Source organism: Prionailurus viverrinus, chromosome C1, assembly GCF_022837055.1.
Source record: "Prionailurus viverrinus isolate Anna chromosome C1, UM_Priviv_1.0, whole genome shotgun sequence".
Taxonomy (NCBI): Eukaryota; Metazoa; Chordata; class Mammalia; order Carnivora; family Felidae; genus Prionailurus; species Prionailurus viverrinus.
The window spans coordinates 173,861,353-173,876,256 of NC_062568.1; the positions used below are offsets into that span (position 1 = coordinate 173,861,353).

Consider the following 14,904-nt stretch of genomic DNA (forward strand, 5'->3'; position numbering starts at 1 on the left):
TCCATTACACCTCGGCATTCCTGAGTGAAAATTTGAACACAGTCTTTCCAAACTCTGGTATTTTGTTTCTTTTCCAACAGCACAGAAAATTCTCTTACTGTTTTCCTAATTTTTAGCAAAGAAGATATTTGTATGTGGAACCATTGCTGTCAAGAGAAAAGAGATAATTGACCTGGCTGTAGACAGAGATGCTTCCGTTGCATTTGTGGCTTTGAAAACCCATGTTAGCATGTTTGGCTCAAAGGATTTATGAGCCTCCAGAGTTGTCAGGGTTCTATGGAATCCACTCTCTGTATTAATCTGTGAATCTTTCTTTCTTTCTTTCTTTCTTTCTTTTCTTTCTTTTCTTTCTTTTCTTTCTTGCCAGTAGAGCATTACAACTCTCAAAATTTATAGGAAGTACCTTACACTCTACTCTGTTTCCATTCTACAGAATAACATTGTAAACTTGACCCACTTCTGGCAAATACTTAGATTAATGTTTCACCAAATACACAAACTCCTTTTGGGAGATGATTTTCAGGCAGCTGATAAAGCATTGAAGTGTTAGGTTTTTTGTTTGTTTGTTTTTTCATTTTGATGTGGACTTGGATGGGCATGGAGAGGGAAGAAGTTGTTATGATGCAGAGGCAGAGTTGGAAATGCAAAGTTTTTCCTCCAGTGAATCTTCTCTATTACCTGTAGTGACAATCCAGGATGTAGCAGCCTGTTTGCTTAGTAGTCTGCAAAAACGTCCGTATCATGTCACCTCTGTGCTATATTCTGAGTAATTGGTGACTTGTTAGGATAGAGACCAACTTCAGGAATGTTTTATGGAAACTTCCCAGTGATGCTCCTGCCTCCTTTTGTAACCTGGTACAATTGTGGTATTGTGTTTATCAAAGAATTTATGCCTCTATGTTTTTTCCTTCTAGATGGTCTTTTTATGAAGATTTATAATTATAACATGAAAGAGTGAATTTAATTTCTGAGCTAATTCTAAAATTCTTATTGGAATTTTTCATTTGTGCTTTTATATCTTAATCTGAAGAAGGAAATAATGTTAAAAATATTACTTTACAGTACTGATTTTACTTGTTCTGACATTCTTAAACATTGGTTTTTGTGGGTGTTTTGCTTGAATGAAGACTGGAACTAAGCTTTTTATGACTCAAGATTTGGGTATATTATATGCCAAATGCATTTTTTTCTTAAAATACGGTTTTATTATATCAAGTAGAGAAACATTTTAGAGAATATTTTGTATTACTAGGGAAACATTTAATATTTGTTTACAGTTTATTTTCCAAAATTACACTTATTTTCCTGTACAGTCTTCTCCACCCCACCCCATCTCTGAGCATTTTTCTGTTTTTGTTTTTGTTTTTTGTTTTTCTGTTTTTTTGTTTTTGTTCTTTTGTTTTTTTTTTTTGTTGTTGTTTTTTTTTTTTTTTTTTTTGTTAAATGGGCTTCTCTGTTTTTTGTTTGCAGGCAGCTATCAATGGTGTAATACCCCAGGAAAATGGCATTCTACAAAGGTATGTTATAAGGTGCTTAATGATAGGATGAGAATTTAGCAAAGCAAAAAGAGACAATTGTTAATCTTTCTGTTTCGCTTTTTGATAGAGCATTTGATACAGCATTCTTTGGTGTAGAAGCTCATTAATATTGTTACTGTTCTTACAGACATTTTTATTATATCAATTTCCTAAAGTCTGTAGCTTTTAACTGTATTATGTTATTTCAGAATGGGTGGTACTATTTTTAAAGCTGGTTTTATTTTATTTTTAGGAAAGCTTTTCGGGTGCCTGGGTGGCTCATTCGGTTGAGTGTCTGACTATTGATTTCAGCTCAGGTCATGATCCCAAGGTTGTGGGATCGAGCCACGTGTCAAGTTCTGCACTGAGTGTGGAGCCTGCTTGAGATCCTCTCACTCTTTCCCTCTGCACCTCTCCCCTGCTTGCCTGCACACTGTTTGTCTTTTTCTGTCTCTAAGATAAAAAAGAAAGGAAGAAAGAAAGCTTTTCAAGGTCATATTCTAATTCATAAAGTGGAAAGAACTGAATCTCAGCAGCTCTAAAACATGGTTATCATCTACCAATTCAGCCTTTGTCTCCAACCAGTTTACCACATTCTTTTTCCCACTCACTTTTGTTTTCTAAATTAAGTATATGTTAACTTGCAACAATTTCATTAAGTTCTTAATTGATGAAACTTCCTAGAACATTGAACTATTTCATCTGAAGAATCCATTGTTAACATGTGGAATGGTCTTCATGGTTTTGTGTCATTGCCGGAAGGTAAAATTGGAAGATGATGCCAACAGAACTCTAAGTTACAAAATAATAATTCCTTAAATTAGAAGTAACTTTTCTTAAGTTTTCTTTCCTTAAAATTGGAGACTCTGGTTTGGATTAAAAGAGGACACTTATAAAGTCATAGGAGGTAAAACCATTCTCCCTTCCAAGTGTAGTTTAATTACTTGATTTCCCCCCATCCCCCATTCAAACTTTGGCTTGAATTTTGGTGGCTGGGATTTCTAAGTCACTGAAGCATGATCTGCTAAGTGCAGATGAGGCAAACAGAAACAGCAGACTAGGAATGAGGTTGTTTTGAAGAGAAAGAAAAGTGCTCTTGCAAAACTGTCAAAAAATTCACCATGAATTGCAAAATGTGCTGTACTTTATAGGAAATTGTCTATATTTAGAAAGGAAGCAAATTTTGTTTGGTACCAATACTATCCTTAGTGATTACAGACCTGTTCCCCCCTAAAAGAAACAAAAACAAAAACACAAAAAAAAACTGTGAGAAAGACTTTCCATCCAGAGTAAATGTGGCTGATTTCCAGAGTCTGTACCAAAATTTTTTTGTTTACTCTTTTCTTCTTTTTTTTTTTCTTTTTTCCTTTTTTTCTTTTTTGGTTCAAAAGCATTTAGTTTTATTGAAACCCTTGTCTAGAAAGCAAACCAGGTGATTACAGGAACTTCCTTCATGATCTTTTTTTTTTTCCCCCCGCTTTGGTTTAAAAAGGTTTAGACTGCTAAATATGGCTCCAGTTTTATTCTTGAGTAAATGTTATTCCACTTTTTGTGCCAAAATTTTTGCTTGCTAAACCCTTGTGGATTCAGCTGCTGGGTTCTGAGTACATATTGGATATATCTTAACATTAACAGTATTATGCTATGGGTGAACTGTAGAAATGCCTTCATTCCTGGAAACATTCCACCTCTCCTGTCAAAGATGATAGTTTTTGCTTAATATAAGTAGAGATACAGCACTAAATTGACTTCTAATGAGGTTACTGTAATATTTGAGGTTTAACTTTTATCAGAGTGGGTTTTGTTTATTTTGTTTGCTTGTTAAAGCAATGACTTATGTGCACAGAAGAAAATCAGTTGTATCTAGTAATAGTCTTCAACTCTTTCCCTTCCTAACCTTTTTCTTCAGCTTTGAAATCAGTGTGGACTTGACATAACTGAAAATTCCTTTTGTAGATCTATTGACCAAAGGAAAAGAAAATGTTAGTTTCTCATTTACTTAACACTGAAAGTGGAAGACACAGTAGTAAGAATGGTATATGTAGGTAGTTAAAAGGATTTTTGTTTATTTGACTTTTGTAGTAAAATTGAATATAGTCTGTGAATACAGCTGACTCTTAACTTGTCAGTTCATACCTCAACAGAGGAAAGAGCTACCAAAAATATTTTTTTAATATGAATTACTTTTGGAAGGAGAACAGCCCAATCCCTGTGCTTTATAGCTTTTCTTGAAATCAGATATTTGTATGAATTCAAAAGTGGGAATATGGTTTTTAATGTACCCATAAAGTTCAAAGCAAAGAAATTAACATTTTCCTAATGCTTAAGGCACTGTGTCAGGTAATTGACATATATTTCATCATTTAATACTTATTATAATCCTCAAGAGGTAAGTGTTCATATTTCATAGATGAGGAAACTGAAGGGTAGAGAGTTGACATAAATTTACTCAGGTAAATTTACTCAGTAAACTAGGCAATGTCACACCTTTGTTTTAAGATTTTTTCCTTTGGGTAAAAAAGTTGGAATTTATACACGTGTGTAAGGTCTTTATCCCACAGCTTTGTTTTTACAGTTACTATTTTAGTTGTAAGCAAGCAAAGGCAATTACGACTATTTTAGTTGTAAGCAAAGCAAAGATGTTACTATCCCTCATTTTATAGGTAGGATAAGGCATGAAATGACTTGGCCCAGATGATATAGCATGATGTTGATAGAGTCAGGAATATAAGCAAGTCTTCTGCCTCATCCTCCAAGGCTTATTTTACTAGACAATATACTACTAATACCATATGTTTATAAACTGTGTAACTTATGCTGTCATAAATGTAAACAATTTAATCATAAAACATCAAATGTGTGCATGTTTATTTACTACATCTTGGTATAATATTTATTTAGCATATTGTCCAGAACCTTTTTAAACATTATTTTTGCAGGCAGTTATTGTTAGAAGGAAGAGCTAATGAATTACTCATGTTAGTAGACAGCACATGCTATGTCTTCTAAAAATTAAAAAAAAGTTTTTTTTAATGTTTATTTATTTTTGAGAGAGAGGGAGACAGAGGATGACCAGGGGAGGGGCAGAGAGAGAGGGAGAAACAGAATCTGAAGCAGGCCTCAGGCTCTGAGCTGTCAACACAGAGGTGGACATGGGGCTCATACTCACAGACTGCAAGATCATAACCTGAGCTGAAGTCGGATGCTTAACCAACTGAGCCACCCAGGCGCCCCTGTTTCCTAAAAATTTTATGAACCAGTAGTGTAATTTTCCTCAATGACTAAGGATGGTGTTTATCAACTCATATTTATTTTTTGACCGAGGCAGATATATTGTATGTTTCTTTGTCTATTTAACTCATTGAGGGAACCTAGAGAAGACCAGAAAATAGTCCATTGTAGAGCAGCAATCCTGTTTGGTAATCAGGACCTTTCACCTCACTTAGTATCCCTTCGTTTGCTAGTTGATTCAATTGTCTGAGGAGTACAGAACTGCCAAGTGGCATTCTCAGGTTCTAATTCTGCGAAAGTATTGTGGAAACATTACATTTTTTGGGAACTGTGATCTCTGAACCACCAGAGCCTAAAGTAGCAGGAAACAAAAATTCTGTTAAGTTGTTAGGCATAATAAAAGGAACCACTACCACTGCTTAATTCTCATACCCATGTTTTCTGGTAGTATGAGAAACATCATAGTTTTGGTCACTGATATAAAGCATACACCACATCCTTTAATGTGGAGCCTCAAGCTTTGAGTATGTTGTCTCCCAACCTGTGCCATAACTGTCTTCAGCAGGACATTCCACTGTTTTGACAAGCTAGGTGCTTCAGGGTAACAGGATATATGATTGATACCAGCACTATACCTCTTTTGCTGTGAAATGAGTTCCTTGTTTAGAACAAGGGGAAGCCATAGATCAATAAGCATTTCCTCAATACATGAATGTTGCTACTGGCAGAATCATTACATCAGGGAAGTCAATTTCATATCCAGAAAAGTGTCTTTTTAAGTGAGAACAGATTGTTTCCTCCTCCATGATAGAAATGATCCATTACCAGATCCCTAAGGAATGATGCCATATTGGGGCTCAGTATTAGTCTCTGTCAGTAGCAGTTTAGACACTCAGTAGTTTCCGTAGCCAGATTCAGACTTGGTAAGGGGAAGTTGATATTGTACTCTAACCTCCCTCCTTTTGGCATGACTACATTATACATTAATGCATTGAACAGTCCTAGGGTAGTAAGGGAAAAAGCTGACTCACAACAATAGAACATTGTTATCTTATGCCACACTGAGAGCCTTTTTTCCCCAGCGGATAGCCTATAGGCAACATTCCCCTAAAACATATATTCACATTCTGTCCATTCTAAAAGATCCATTTTCATAAATTCCGCCCAGACTTCCTTGTCACCTAATTTTGTTTTATTCTTTCCAAGTCCTGATCAGCTGGCCAACCTATAAGCTATTGCTTGTGATTCAGTATAGATTTGTACCTCAGGCAATCTCTCTTTCTAAATGAAAAGGTCAACCTGTGGTACAATATCAAGTTCTCCCCACTGGGAGGCTTTTCTTTCACTGCTATCTTTTTGGGGTATCTTTGTTTGGAGGCTGTTGTGCTTCAGCAGTTTGTTTTTGGTTGGTGTGAGCATGTATACACAACCATCTTTTCTTTTCCCAGTCTAAATCTTTCCTTCCTCTGTTAACTTAGTTATCTCTTATTATTGATGGGAAGTGCAAGATACAGCAACTGCCTTTTACCCTGACTTGTTTATGGCCACTGAACCCCAGAAACTTCACCAAGTTGGTGAGATCCTTCATTTTTGAGGCATGTATCTTCTAATTTGATAAGACAAAGCATCTCAGTGCTTGCTACTACTGTTCTTCAGGATCAGTTCACATTGTTATCAACGTAATGTTGTTTTGTGGAATGCTTGGTGATCAAGATCTCTCTAGACTAGATTATTATACTAGAGAGAGTTTACATAATCTTTTATAAAAGGCAGTGAAGATATATTGTTTACCCTTCTGGGTAAAAATAAAATGCTTGTCTTGGTAATTGCAAATTAATATAGAGAAAAAGATCAGTTTCCTCCTGTTATCCCTTCCTATGTAGTAACCCTAACTCCATGGATCAGGAAGCCAATATGGGATGTCTGCCAGTTACTGAAGGTGTCTCTTTCAATTATACATTCAGAATCTGGAGAAGAAATTCCATGATAGGTTGACAGATTGTTTGAATATAGTATGAGTGGACTTGGGCCAAAACTTGATTTACCATCATAATCTTCCACTTTTATATCCCTAGGAATTAGTATCAGTTTAGAGTTAGCATCTAGTAATCCCCTAAAGATTTAGATATTTTCCTTTTATTGGTACACAGGCACTCTAGTTGAAGGCTGCAGGTCTCTTAGGTGAAGTCTTAGAGGAAAATTTACAATATATATGTGTGGTCCTGTTGCATTGTCTTTGTGGGGATCAGGGGCTTTGTGAAACAACTTGTGTTTGGAAACTGAGAGTGACTATGACTCTCCTTTGTGGTTATGGACCTCAGGTTTTAGGCTACCAGGTCTAGGGTTTCTCATGTTTTTAGATCAAGTAATATTTTAGTTGGCTGACTTTTAATTTTGTTCCTTAGATATAATCATGTTCAGTTAAATACTTCTAAAGATCTCTGGAGGTTGAAATCTTCTGATTGCTGCATTTTATCTCTGATGTCTGTTAACATAATTGTTCCCACCTTCTTCTTACTAAATTCTGCCATTTGACCTCAACACTCTGGCATCTCATCATGCCCATTAGGGAGGCTTATTCAGTGGTTTCATCTCCCCATGTCATTCCCAATCCACAGAAGACAGCCTCTACAGTTTTTTTTAAAGAAGGCAGACACTTTTACAAATAAATGTATTTCTGAATGCTTTAGTGCAATGTCCTCGTCCTCTGGGACCTCATGGGTGATGTACTAGGAAGATATATGTATGTTCAGACTGTACATGGTAATCCACTTAAGCTTTATTTTTCTAAGCATCTGAATTTCTTCTACATTTTGCCAGGAAAGTTTGGGCATTTCATCCTTATTAAATGTAGACTCCTTTGGGACTTAAGTTTCAGTCAACAAGCAAACTATTAGAGGTACTTAGAGCTGCTTAAGCAAACATGTTATATTTGGCCCTACCCAAACTCTTTTGGTCAAATTCGCTTCAAATTGATTTCCTTGCCTGTTCCCTAGGTTTTTACTGATATAATTTATCAAAATTTTATGATTATTTTTGGATTTAAGCCCTCGCTCAGCTAAAACATTGTACTTACTTTCTTGGAGCCTACCTCAATTTGATTTTAGAGGCAAGAAGGAATGGTGGGGGTAGGTTTTGAGAATAGGCATCCCTTTTCAAGGCAATGGTCTCAAGTAAGATCATTACTAGTTTTCAATAAGAGGAGGCTAACTTTAGTCATGTCTGTGCTTACAAAAGAGGTTCAGAAGGACACCATGGATTCAAGATTGTAACCTTCATCTGAACCCATTTGGGTATCCCCATTCCATATTTTAGGATCCCACTCCTTTGAAAACTGTGCTGTAATTTTCACAGAAGAGATTTAGGAAGTATATATATTCAACTTTCACTATAATTATGCAAGCTGCAAAATTAAATTTTGTGTGTGATTCTCAGCAGAATCATACCTGTGGTTATAGGAAATAAGAAAGTGCTACTTCAGAATTTCTATAGCTTTCTTCTCATGGCTTGAACTGAAAGTTAATAACCCTAAGTGTGTCATTTTCTTCTGTTAAGCTTTCCATTAGATTCAGAAGCAGCCAGCTCCTAGTCTTTATTGTCGTTACTATCATAATGGCCAAGTGCAATAGCCATTTGGTCCCCTTAGGCACTTGTTTTAATAGGCATGTGATCATAATGAACTGTAAGTGATAATGTAATTAATCATTATGCCAGTGCATGACTTGGATCACTAGCATCTCATTTTCCATTGGCAAGGAGCTCAGCAGTGTATTGAAGGTCAAGGACATAATCAAGCCAATTCCTGAATTTTGTTTCCTGTGATGCCTCCATTATTTCAACAAAGGGAATTTAATGTAGGATTGGTTACACAGGTGTGGAAGAGTAAAAAAGTAAACTGAAAAAACTTTGATATAATAACTGCTTCAGGAAGTCAGCACTCTTAGGTCTAGGTCAAAGGGATTAACAGAACTTTGAAGCTCAGAGGAGCCCCTTGGATCCGAGTGAGGATTAGGCCACTGTGGAATGCATACTGTTTAGCTGCTACTGGTATCTGAGGAGATGTCAAGAAACTGGTTATATGAATGCTGAAAAAAGCAGGAGACTGAAAGCTACAGGATGGTACTGATAGAAATATATGCAAACAGGAAGAAGGAAGTCTTTCCTTCTCTCCTCACAAATAATCCCTAGCTAGTATCCCCTATATGCAGAATCTATTAGGGAAACATATGCCAAAATAAATAGAATTTTGGAGAATGCTAGCACCAGCATCACAGTATAGACTATAGAAGAATGAATTTGGGGGTGCCTGGGTAGCTCAATCAGCTTCCCACCTCTTGGTTTCAGCTCAGATAGTGATCTCATGGTTTGTGGGTTTGAGCCCCATGTTGGGCTTTGCACTGACAGCGTGGAGCCTGCTTTGAATTCTTTGTCTCCCTCTGTCTCTGTCCCTCCCCTGCTCGCACTCTCTTTCTCTGTCAAAAATAAACATTAAAAAAAATATTTAAAAGAAGAATGAATTTGGAGTTAAGCAAACAGTAAGTGACCAGCCTATTAACTTCAGCTATTTTTCCGAGGTTCTGAGAAGTTGTGACAAAATTTAGAGATACTAAGTAACCTTACACAACATTCTGTTCATAGATATTTAGGAGCTCAATTTGAATTCCAACAGTTATAGTCTTTCCTGCTTTGGTCATTTTCTTTTCCATGTCTTCCTTCTAAGATTACTTTCCTTGAGCTTAACAGCTGGGAGTTTTGGGTTTTGTATTTGCATCAGTGATTACTAGAGTATCTTAACTCTGAGATCTAAGCTAGTCATTTTCACACTTTTTTGGCCAGGACCTACAATGAGGAATGCTTGGAATCCAAAACACACATATGCAAATATGTATCAGAATCAAAAAGTTTAGGAACCAATACTTGGTTCTAACTATTAAGTGCCACATGCTGATAATTTGTTTCCTATCCTGTTCTTTAAAAGACTGATCACACAACTCACTAAATCAATTTTGTAATATAAATTTGGTTAACACTAATCAAAGCAATAGTGTGAAGTAAATGTAATTTTTTTTTCCTGACTTGAATGAATACTGCTTATTTGTGTGTTTTTAGTCATTCTTGGTCCTGTTCAGGTTGCCAGTCCATTGTTTTTCCTCAAATTTAGGGTGAGAAAAAAGATGTTTTAGAATAGAGCTTGTGAGCTTGTAGTTTTAGTGGTGGAACATATATACAATAATGTATCAATGGAAGCATTCCTTATATTCCCTTCTTTCCTATTCCTCCCAGCAATGGGGGAAAAAGTGGCTATATATGATAAATTAAGTGAGAGAAAAACCAAATCATTTAATAATTATTTCTTTACTTATTTGTTAAATATTTAAGTACCTTCTCTGTGAATTCTTGAGCTCTAGGCAGAAAATATGGCCATTAAAAACACAAATGGGAACTTTGCCCTTGTGGAACTTCTATTCTACAGGGGTCTTAAATGTCAAATGATTAATACCAATTATAATTGTTGGTGGTGAGGAATTAGAACCAGTCTAAGGTAGTGAAACATGCTCTGAGTTGAAAAATGTTCAATCTGAGATATGTATGAATATAATTAACTAGAAGAAAGATGGAATATAGGGATGAGATGGGAAGAATATTCTTAGAAGGAATAGTGTGTGTTCCCCCATGAAATGGGAAGGATCAGGGTAAGATGGAAGAAATGAAAGGCTGTTGTGGCTATTAGCATAGAGAGATGGAGATAGCATAGCAAGCTAAGGATGGGAAGGTAGATAGGATATGGATCATACAGGGACTTATATGCCTCTTTAGCTCTGTATAAAGACCAGAGGGGAGTATCGAAGAAAAATGATATTAAGACATTTCTGTCTTTAATTTCATTTTAGTAGTGATCTGGAATGACATGCAAGGGAGCAAGGGGTACATAGACATTAGGCTTTTGCATCAAACCATACATGAGGTGCTTGTGACTTGCCCCAGGGTGTCAGCTTCAGAGGGGAAAGGTGGATGACTTATGACTTAAGATGGTGTCAAGGATAATGCCAGGAGTTTCTGGTTGGGTGGCTAATGTGAGGAATAATGGAAGGAGGATCAGGCTTGGGGAGACATTAAAGAGTTAAACTTTGGATATATGGAGTTTGAGGTTTGAGATCTTACTAGACACCAGGCATTGTGCTAAGCTTTTCATATGTTTACCTGATTTAATCCCTGCAAATATAATTAATTTTCCCATTTTACAAATGAGATAACTATTAAGTGGGCAAAGATTTTATTTTTAAGACTTGAACGTGTTTAAATGTTATTGAGAAGAATCCAGAAGAGGAGATGTTGAAGATACTAGAAAGGAAAAGCATAATCCATAATACAAAGCTATTAGAAGATGGTTTTAGATTTTGTATAGATAGAACGATGTCTCCTCTGTTTTATAGAAAAAAAAGAGTACATATGATGGGTAGTTTGTGGATTTGATATCAGAAAGGTAAAGGAATTTCCTCTTGATGGCATGCATCCATTTTCTCTGCACAGTAGGAAAAAAATCATCTTTTAAGATTGAGGAGTGCAGGGCACCTGGGTGCCTCAGTTCATTAAATGTCTGTCTCTTGGTTTTGGCTTAGGTCCTGATCTCATGGTTTTGTGAGTTTGAACCCTGGGTCGGGCTCTGCTCTGGCAGCACAGAGCCTGCCTGGGTTTCTCTTTCTCCTTCTCTGTCACTGCCTTCCCAACTTGTGCTGTCTCTCTCTCAAAATAAATAAATAAACTTAAAAAAAAGTTTAAAAAGACTGAGGAGTGTGATAGGGAGAATGGAAGTTTAAGGATGGTAAAGTTATGAAATAGTTTTGTGGAAAGTAGAGTTAATGAATTAAATAATGTGCTTCGGTGAGTAAATGAAAGTGAATGAAGACACTGTTCTTAATTCATAGAAACTAAAATAATGTTTTACTAACATTATTAACAACGAGGCAAAAACCTGATTAAATGCTAAATGATATGTATGATACTGTTAATAGACATAGAAAGTCAAGGATGGGAGGGAGAATAATGTGGCCTTCAGTCACTAGGAAAGATTTTATGGAGGAAGTACAACATAAGATAGGAAGATCAACACTAGCCAGGAATGGAAATGGATCCTTAGTGGTAATTTGTAATGATTTGGTTGATGATAATCCTTTTTATGTCAATATTTCAGTGACTATGGAGGTGAGACCATACCAGGACCTGCATTTGATCCAACAAGTCACCCAGCTTCAGCTCCTGCTCCCTCTTCTTCTTCAGCATTTCGACCTGTAATGCCATCTAGGCAAATTGTAGAAAGGCAACCTCGGATGCTGGACTTCAGGGTTGAGTACAGAGACAGAAATGTTGATGTGGTACTTGAAGACAGCTGTACTGTTGGTAAGGTTTTTCCTAACATAAAGACTTCATAAATAATTTCTTAGGTAAATATTTCATTTATATCCTTTTCTTTTGAGTTGACTGACAATAAGAAGGGAGAGAGAGCAAATTGAAACTGATATTTTCCATACAGATAATTATGCTGCATTTTTAAAACACTGTGTTGATATTGAGGCAAGTTTGAGAATAATTTTTTTGTTCCACTTATATGAAATAGTGTAAGATGTTCTTTTAGGGCAGATGCAAATCGAACTTTAAGTATATTGTGTATTGGACTATATAGCTGAAATCCATTCATTTTTCATGTTATGGTTAATGAGAAATCAGAAATAAGACATAATACCCTTCTCCCTGCCAGCTTTTCAAAGGAAACTTAAAGTGTATGTGTGCCATTGTTGGACAGATTTTGCCAAATTTCTACAGAGAAACTGTGTTGAATTCATGTTTGATTCAGATTATTTGACCCACTACTGTAGTTTTGCCTAAAATCTAAATTCCAAATATTTCTGAAATTTTGCCTTTGTTCTTTTTTAGGGAGATCTTTCCTAATTGTATTTAATTTTATTAATTGAAGTACACTACAGAGAAAAAGCTAAACTGTTAAAAGATTGATCATTCTCAAACACTAATCAGATTGTTATTCCCTTACTTAAAGCCATTTAGAGACTTCCCATTGGTTTAGGATAAAATTAAAGTCTTTTTACCATGGCCTGTTAAGTCTCTGCTTGATCAGGCCCCTGTTCCATTTCTAGTTTTCATCTGTTACCACTTTTGTCCTTGCTCACCATGCCTAAGTTCTTATGGACTTGTTTCAGTTCCTTGAATAGGTTATTAGATCCTTTGTACACATACCTTCTTCTGCCCAGATTTCTTTCCTAGTCCATCTATTTCTTCCCATACTCATTCCCATGCCCCCAGTATTCTCCTGTAGATTCCTTCCCCTGCTCCCAAATTGTGGTAAAGGAAAGTGCATAATATATCTATCCTCTTAAATTTTTAAATGTACAATATAGTTTTGTTAACTATATGTACATTGTTGTACAGCATATCTTGAGAAAGCAGAACTTTTTCATCTTGTATAATTGAAACTTTGTATCCATTGACTAGCAACCCCCCATTTTCCCCTTCTACCAGCCCCTGGCAACCATCATTCAACTTTCTGCTTAGATTACTTTGAATACTTTAAATCTATTCTAGAAGTGGAATCATACAGTATTTGTCTTTCTGTGTCTGGCTCATTTCACTTAGTATGATATCCTCAAGTTTCGTCTAGATTGTAGCAAATTACAGGATTTTCTTCTTTTTTTAATGATGAAGAATATTCCATTGTATGTATATTCCACATTTTCTTTATCCATTTGCCCATCTGTGGACATTTAGGTTGTTTTCACCTCTTGAATATTGTGAATAATGATACAAGAGATTGTAAATATCTCTCAAGATTTTGCTTTTAATTCTTTTGGGTAAATACCCAAAAGTGGGATTGCTGGATCATGTGTGGTTCTATTTTTAATTTTCTGAGGAATGTTCATACTTTTATCATAATGGCTCCACCATTGTTACTTTTTTCATAATGGCCACACCATTTTACACTCCCATAATGAACAAGGGTTCCAATTTCTCCATATCCTTGCCAACACTTGCTATTTTCTGCTTTGTTTTTGTTGTATAATGGCCATCTTAGCAGGTATGAAGTGATATCTCATTGTGGTTTGGGTTTGGATTTCCATGGTGATTAGTGATGTTGAACATCTTCTCATATACCTGTTGGTAATTTGTATGTTTTCTTTGGAGAAATACCTATTCAAGGCCTTTGCCCATCTTTAAATCAGGTTATTACTTTTTTGCTGTTGGATTGTAGGATTTCTTTATATATTTTGAATATTAACCCCTTATTAGATATATGCTTTAGAAATATTTTCTCCAATTTTGTAGGTTGCCTTTATATTTATACTCATTGTTTCCTTTGCTGCACAGTTTTTTGTTTAATCTAGTCCCACTTGTCTATTTTTACTTTTGTTGTCTATGCTTCTGTGTTATATCCATGAAATCATTGCCAAGACCAATGTTAATGAAGCTTTTGCTTTATATTTTCTTCTAGGAGTCTTATAGTTTCAGATCTTATGTTTAAGTCTATGTTTTTTTTTTTTTTCAAAATTTTATTTAAATTCTAGTTAGTTAACATCTAGTGTAATATTGGTTTCAGGAGTAGAATTTAGTGGTTCATCATTTACATATAATAGCGAATGCTCAACACAACGTGTGCCCTCCTTAATACTCCTTACCCACTAGCCCATGCCTGCCTACCTCCCCATTTTGAGTTCGTTTTTGTGCATGGAATAAGATAAAGGTCCAATTTCACTCTTTCACACATGGATATCCTGTTTTCCCTACACTGTTTGTTAAAGAGGCTATCTTTTCCCGATTGTGTAGACTTGGCACTCTTGTCAAATCATTTGACATATATGTATAGATTAATTTCTGGGGTTGCTACCTGTTCCATTGGTCAATATGTTTTTCTCTAGGCCAGTACCATACTGTCTTGATTACTTTGTAAAATGTTTTGAAGTCAGGAAATATAAGGCCCCCAGCTTTATTCTTCTTTCTCAAGATTGTTTTGTCTACATAGGGTCCTTTGTGGTTCCATATGAATTTTAACATTGTTTTCTGCAAAAATGTCTGCAAAAATGCCATTGGGATTTTGTTAGGGATCACATTGAATCTGTAGGTTGCTATGAGTAGTATGGTTATTTTAACA

The 14,904-nt window shown here is 35.7% G+C and overlaps 1 protein-coding gene across 3 annotated transcripts in view; it reads left to right on the forward strand.

Annotated features, from left to right (window-relative positions):
• FAF1 (Fas associated factor 1) overlaps positions 1–14,904 on the forward strand; it is a 535,448-nt gene that overhangs the window by 166,253 nt on the left and 354,291 nt on the right. For 2 of the 3 annotated variants that reach the window (XM_047869343.1, XM_047869344.1), the window contains 2 exons: positions 1,471–1,517; positions 11,941–12,146. In XM_047869343.1, the coding sequence (XP_047725299.1) occupies positions 1,471–1,517; positions 11,941–12,146 (253 nt within the window). The remainder of the gene's footprint in view (positions 1–1,470; positions 1,518–11,940; positions 12,147–14,904) is intronic. The other variant, XM_047869345.1, reaches the window with a different exon arrangement.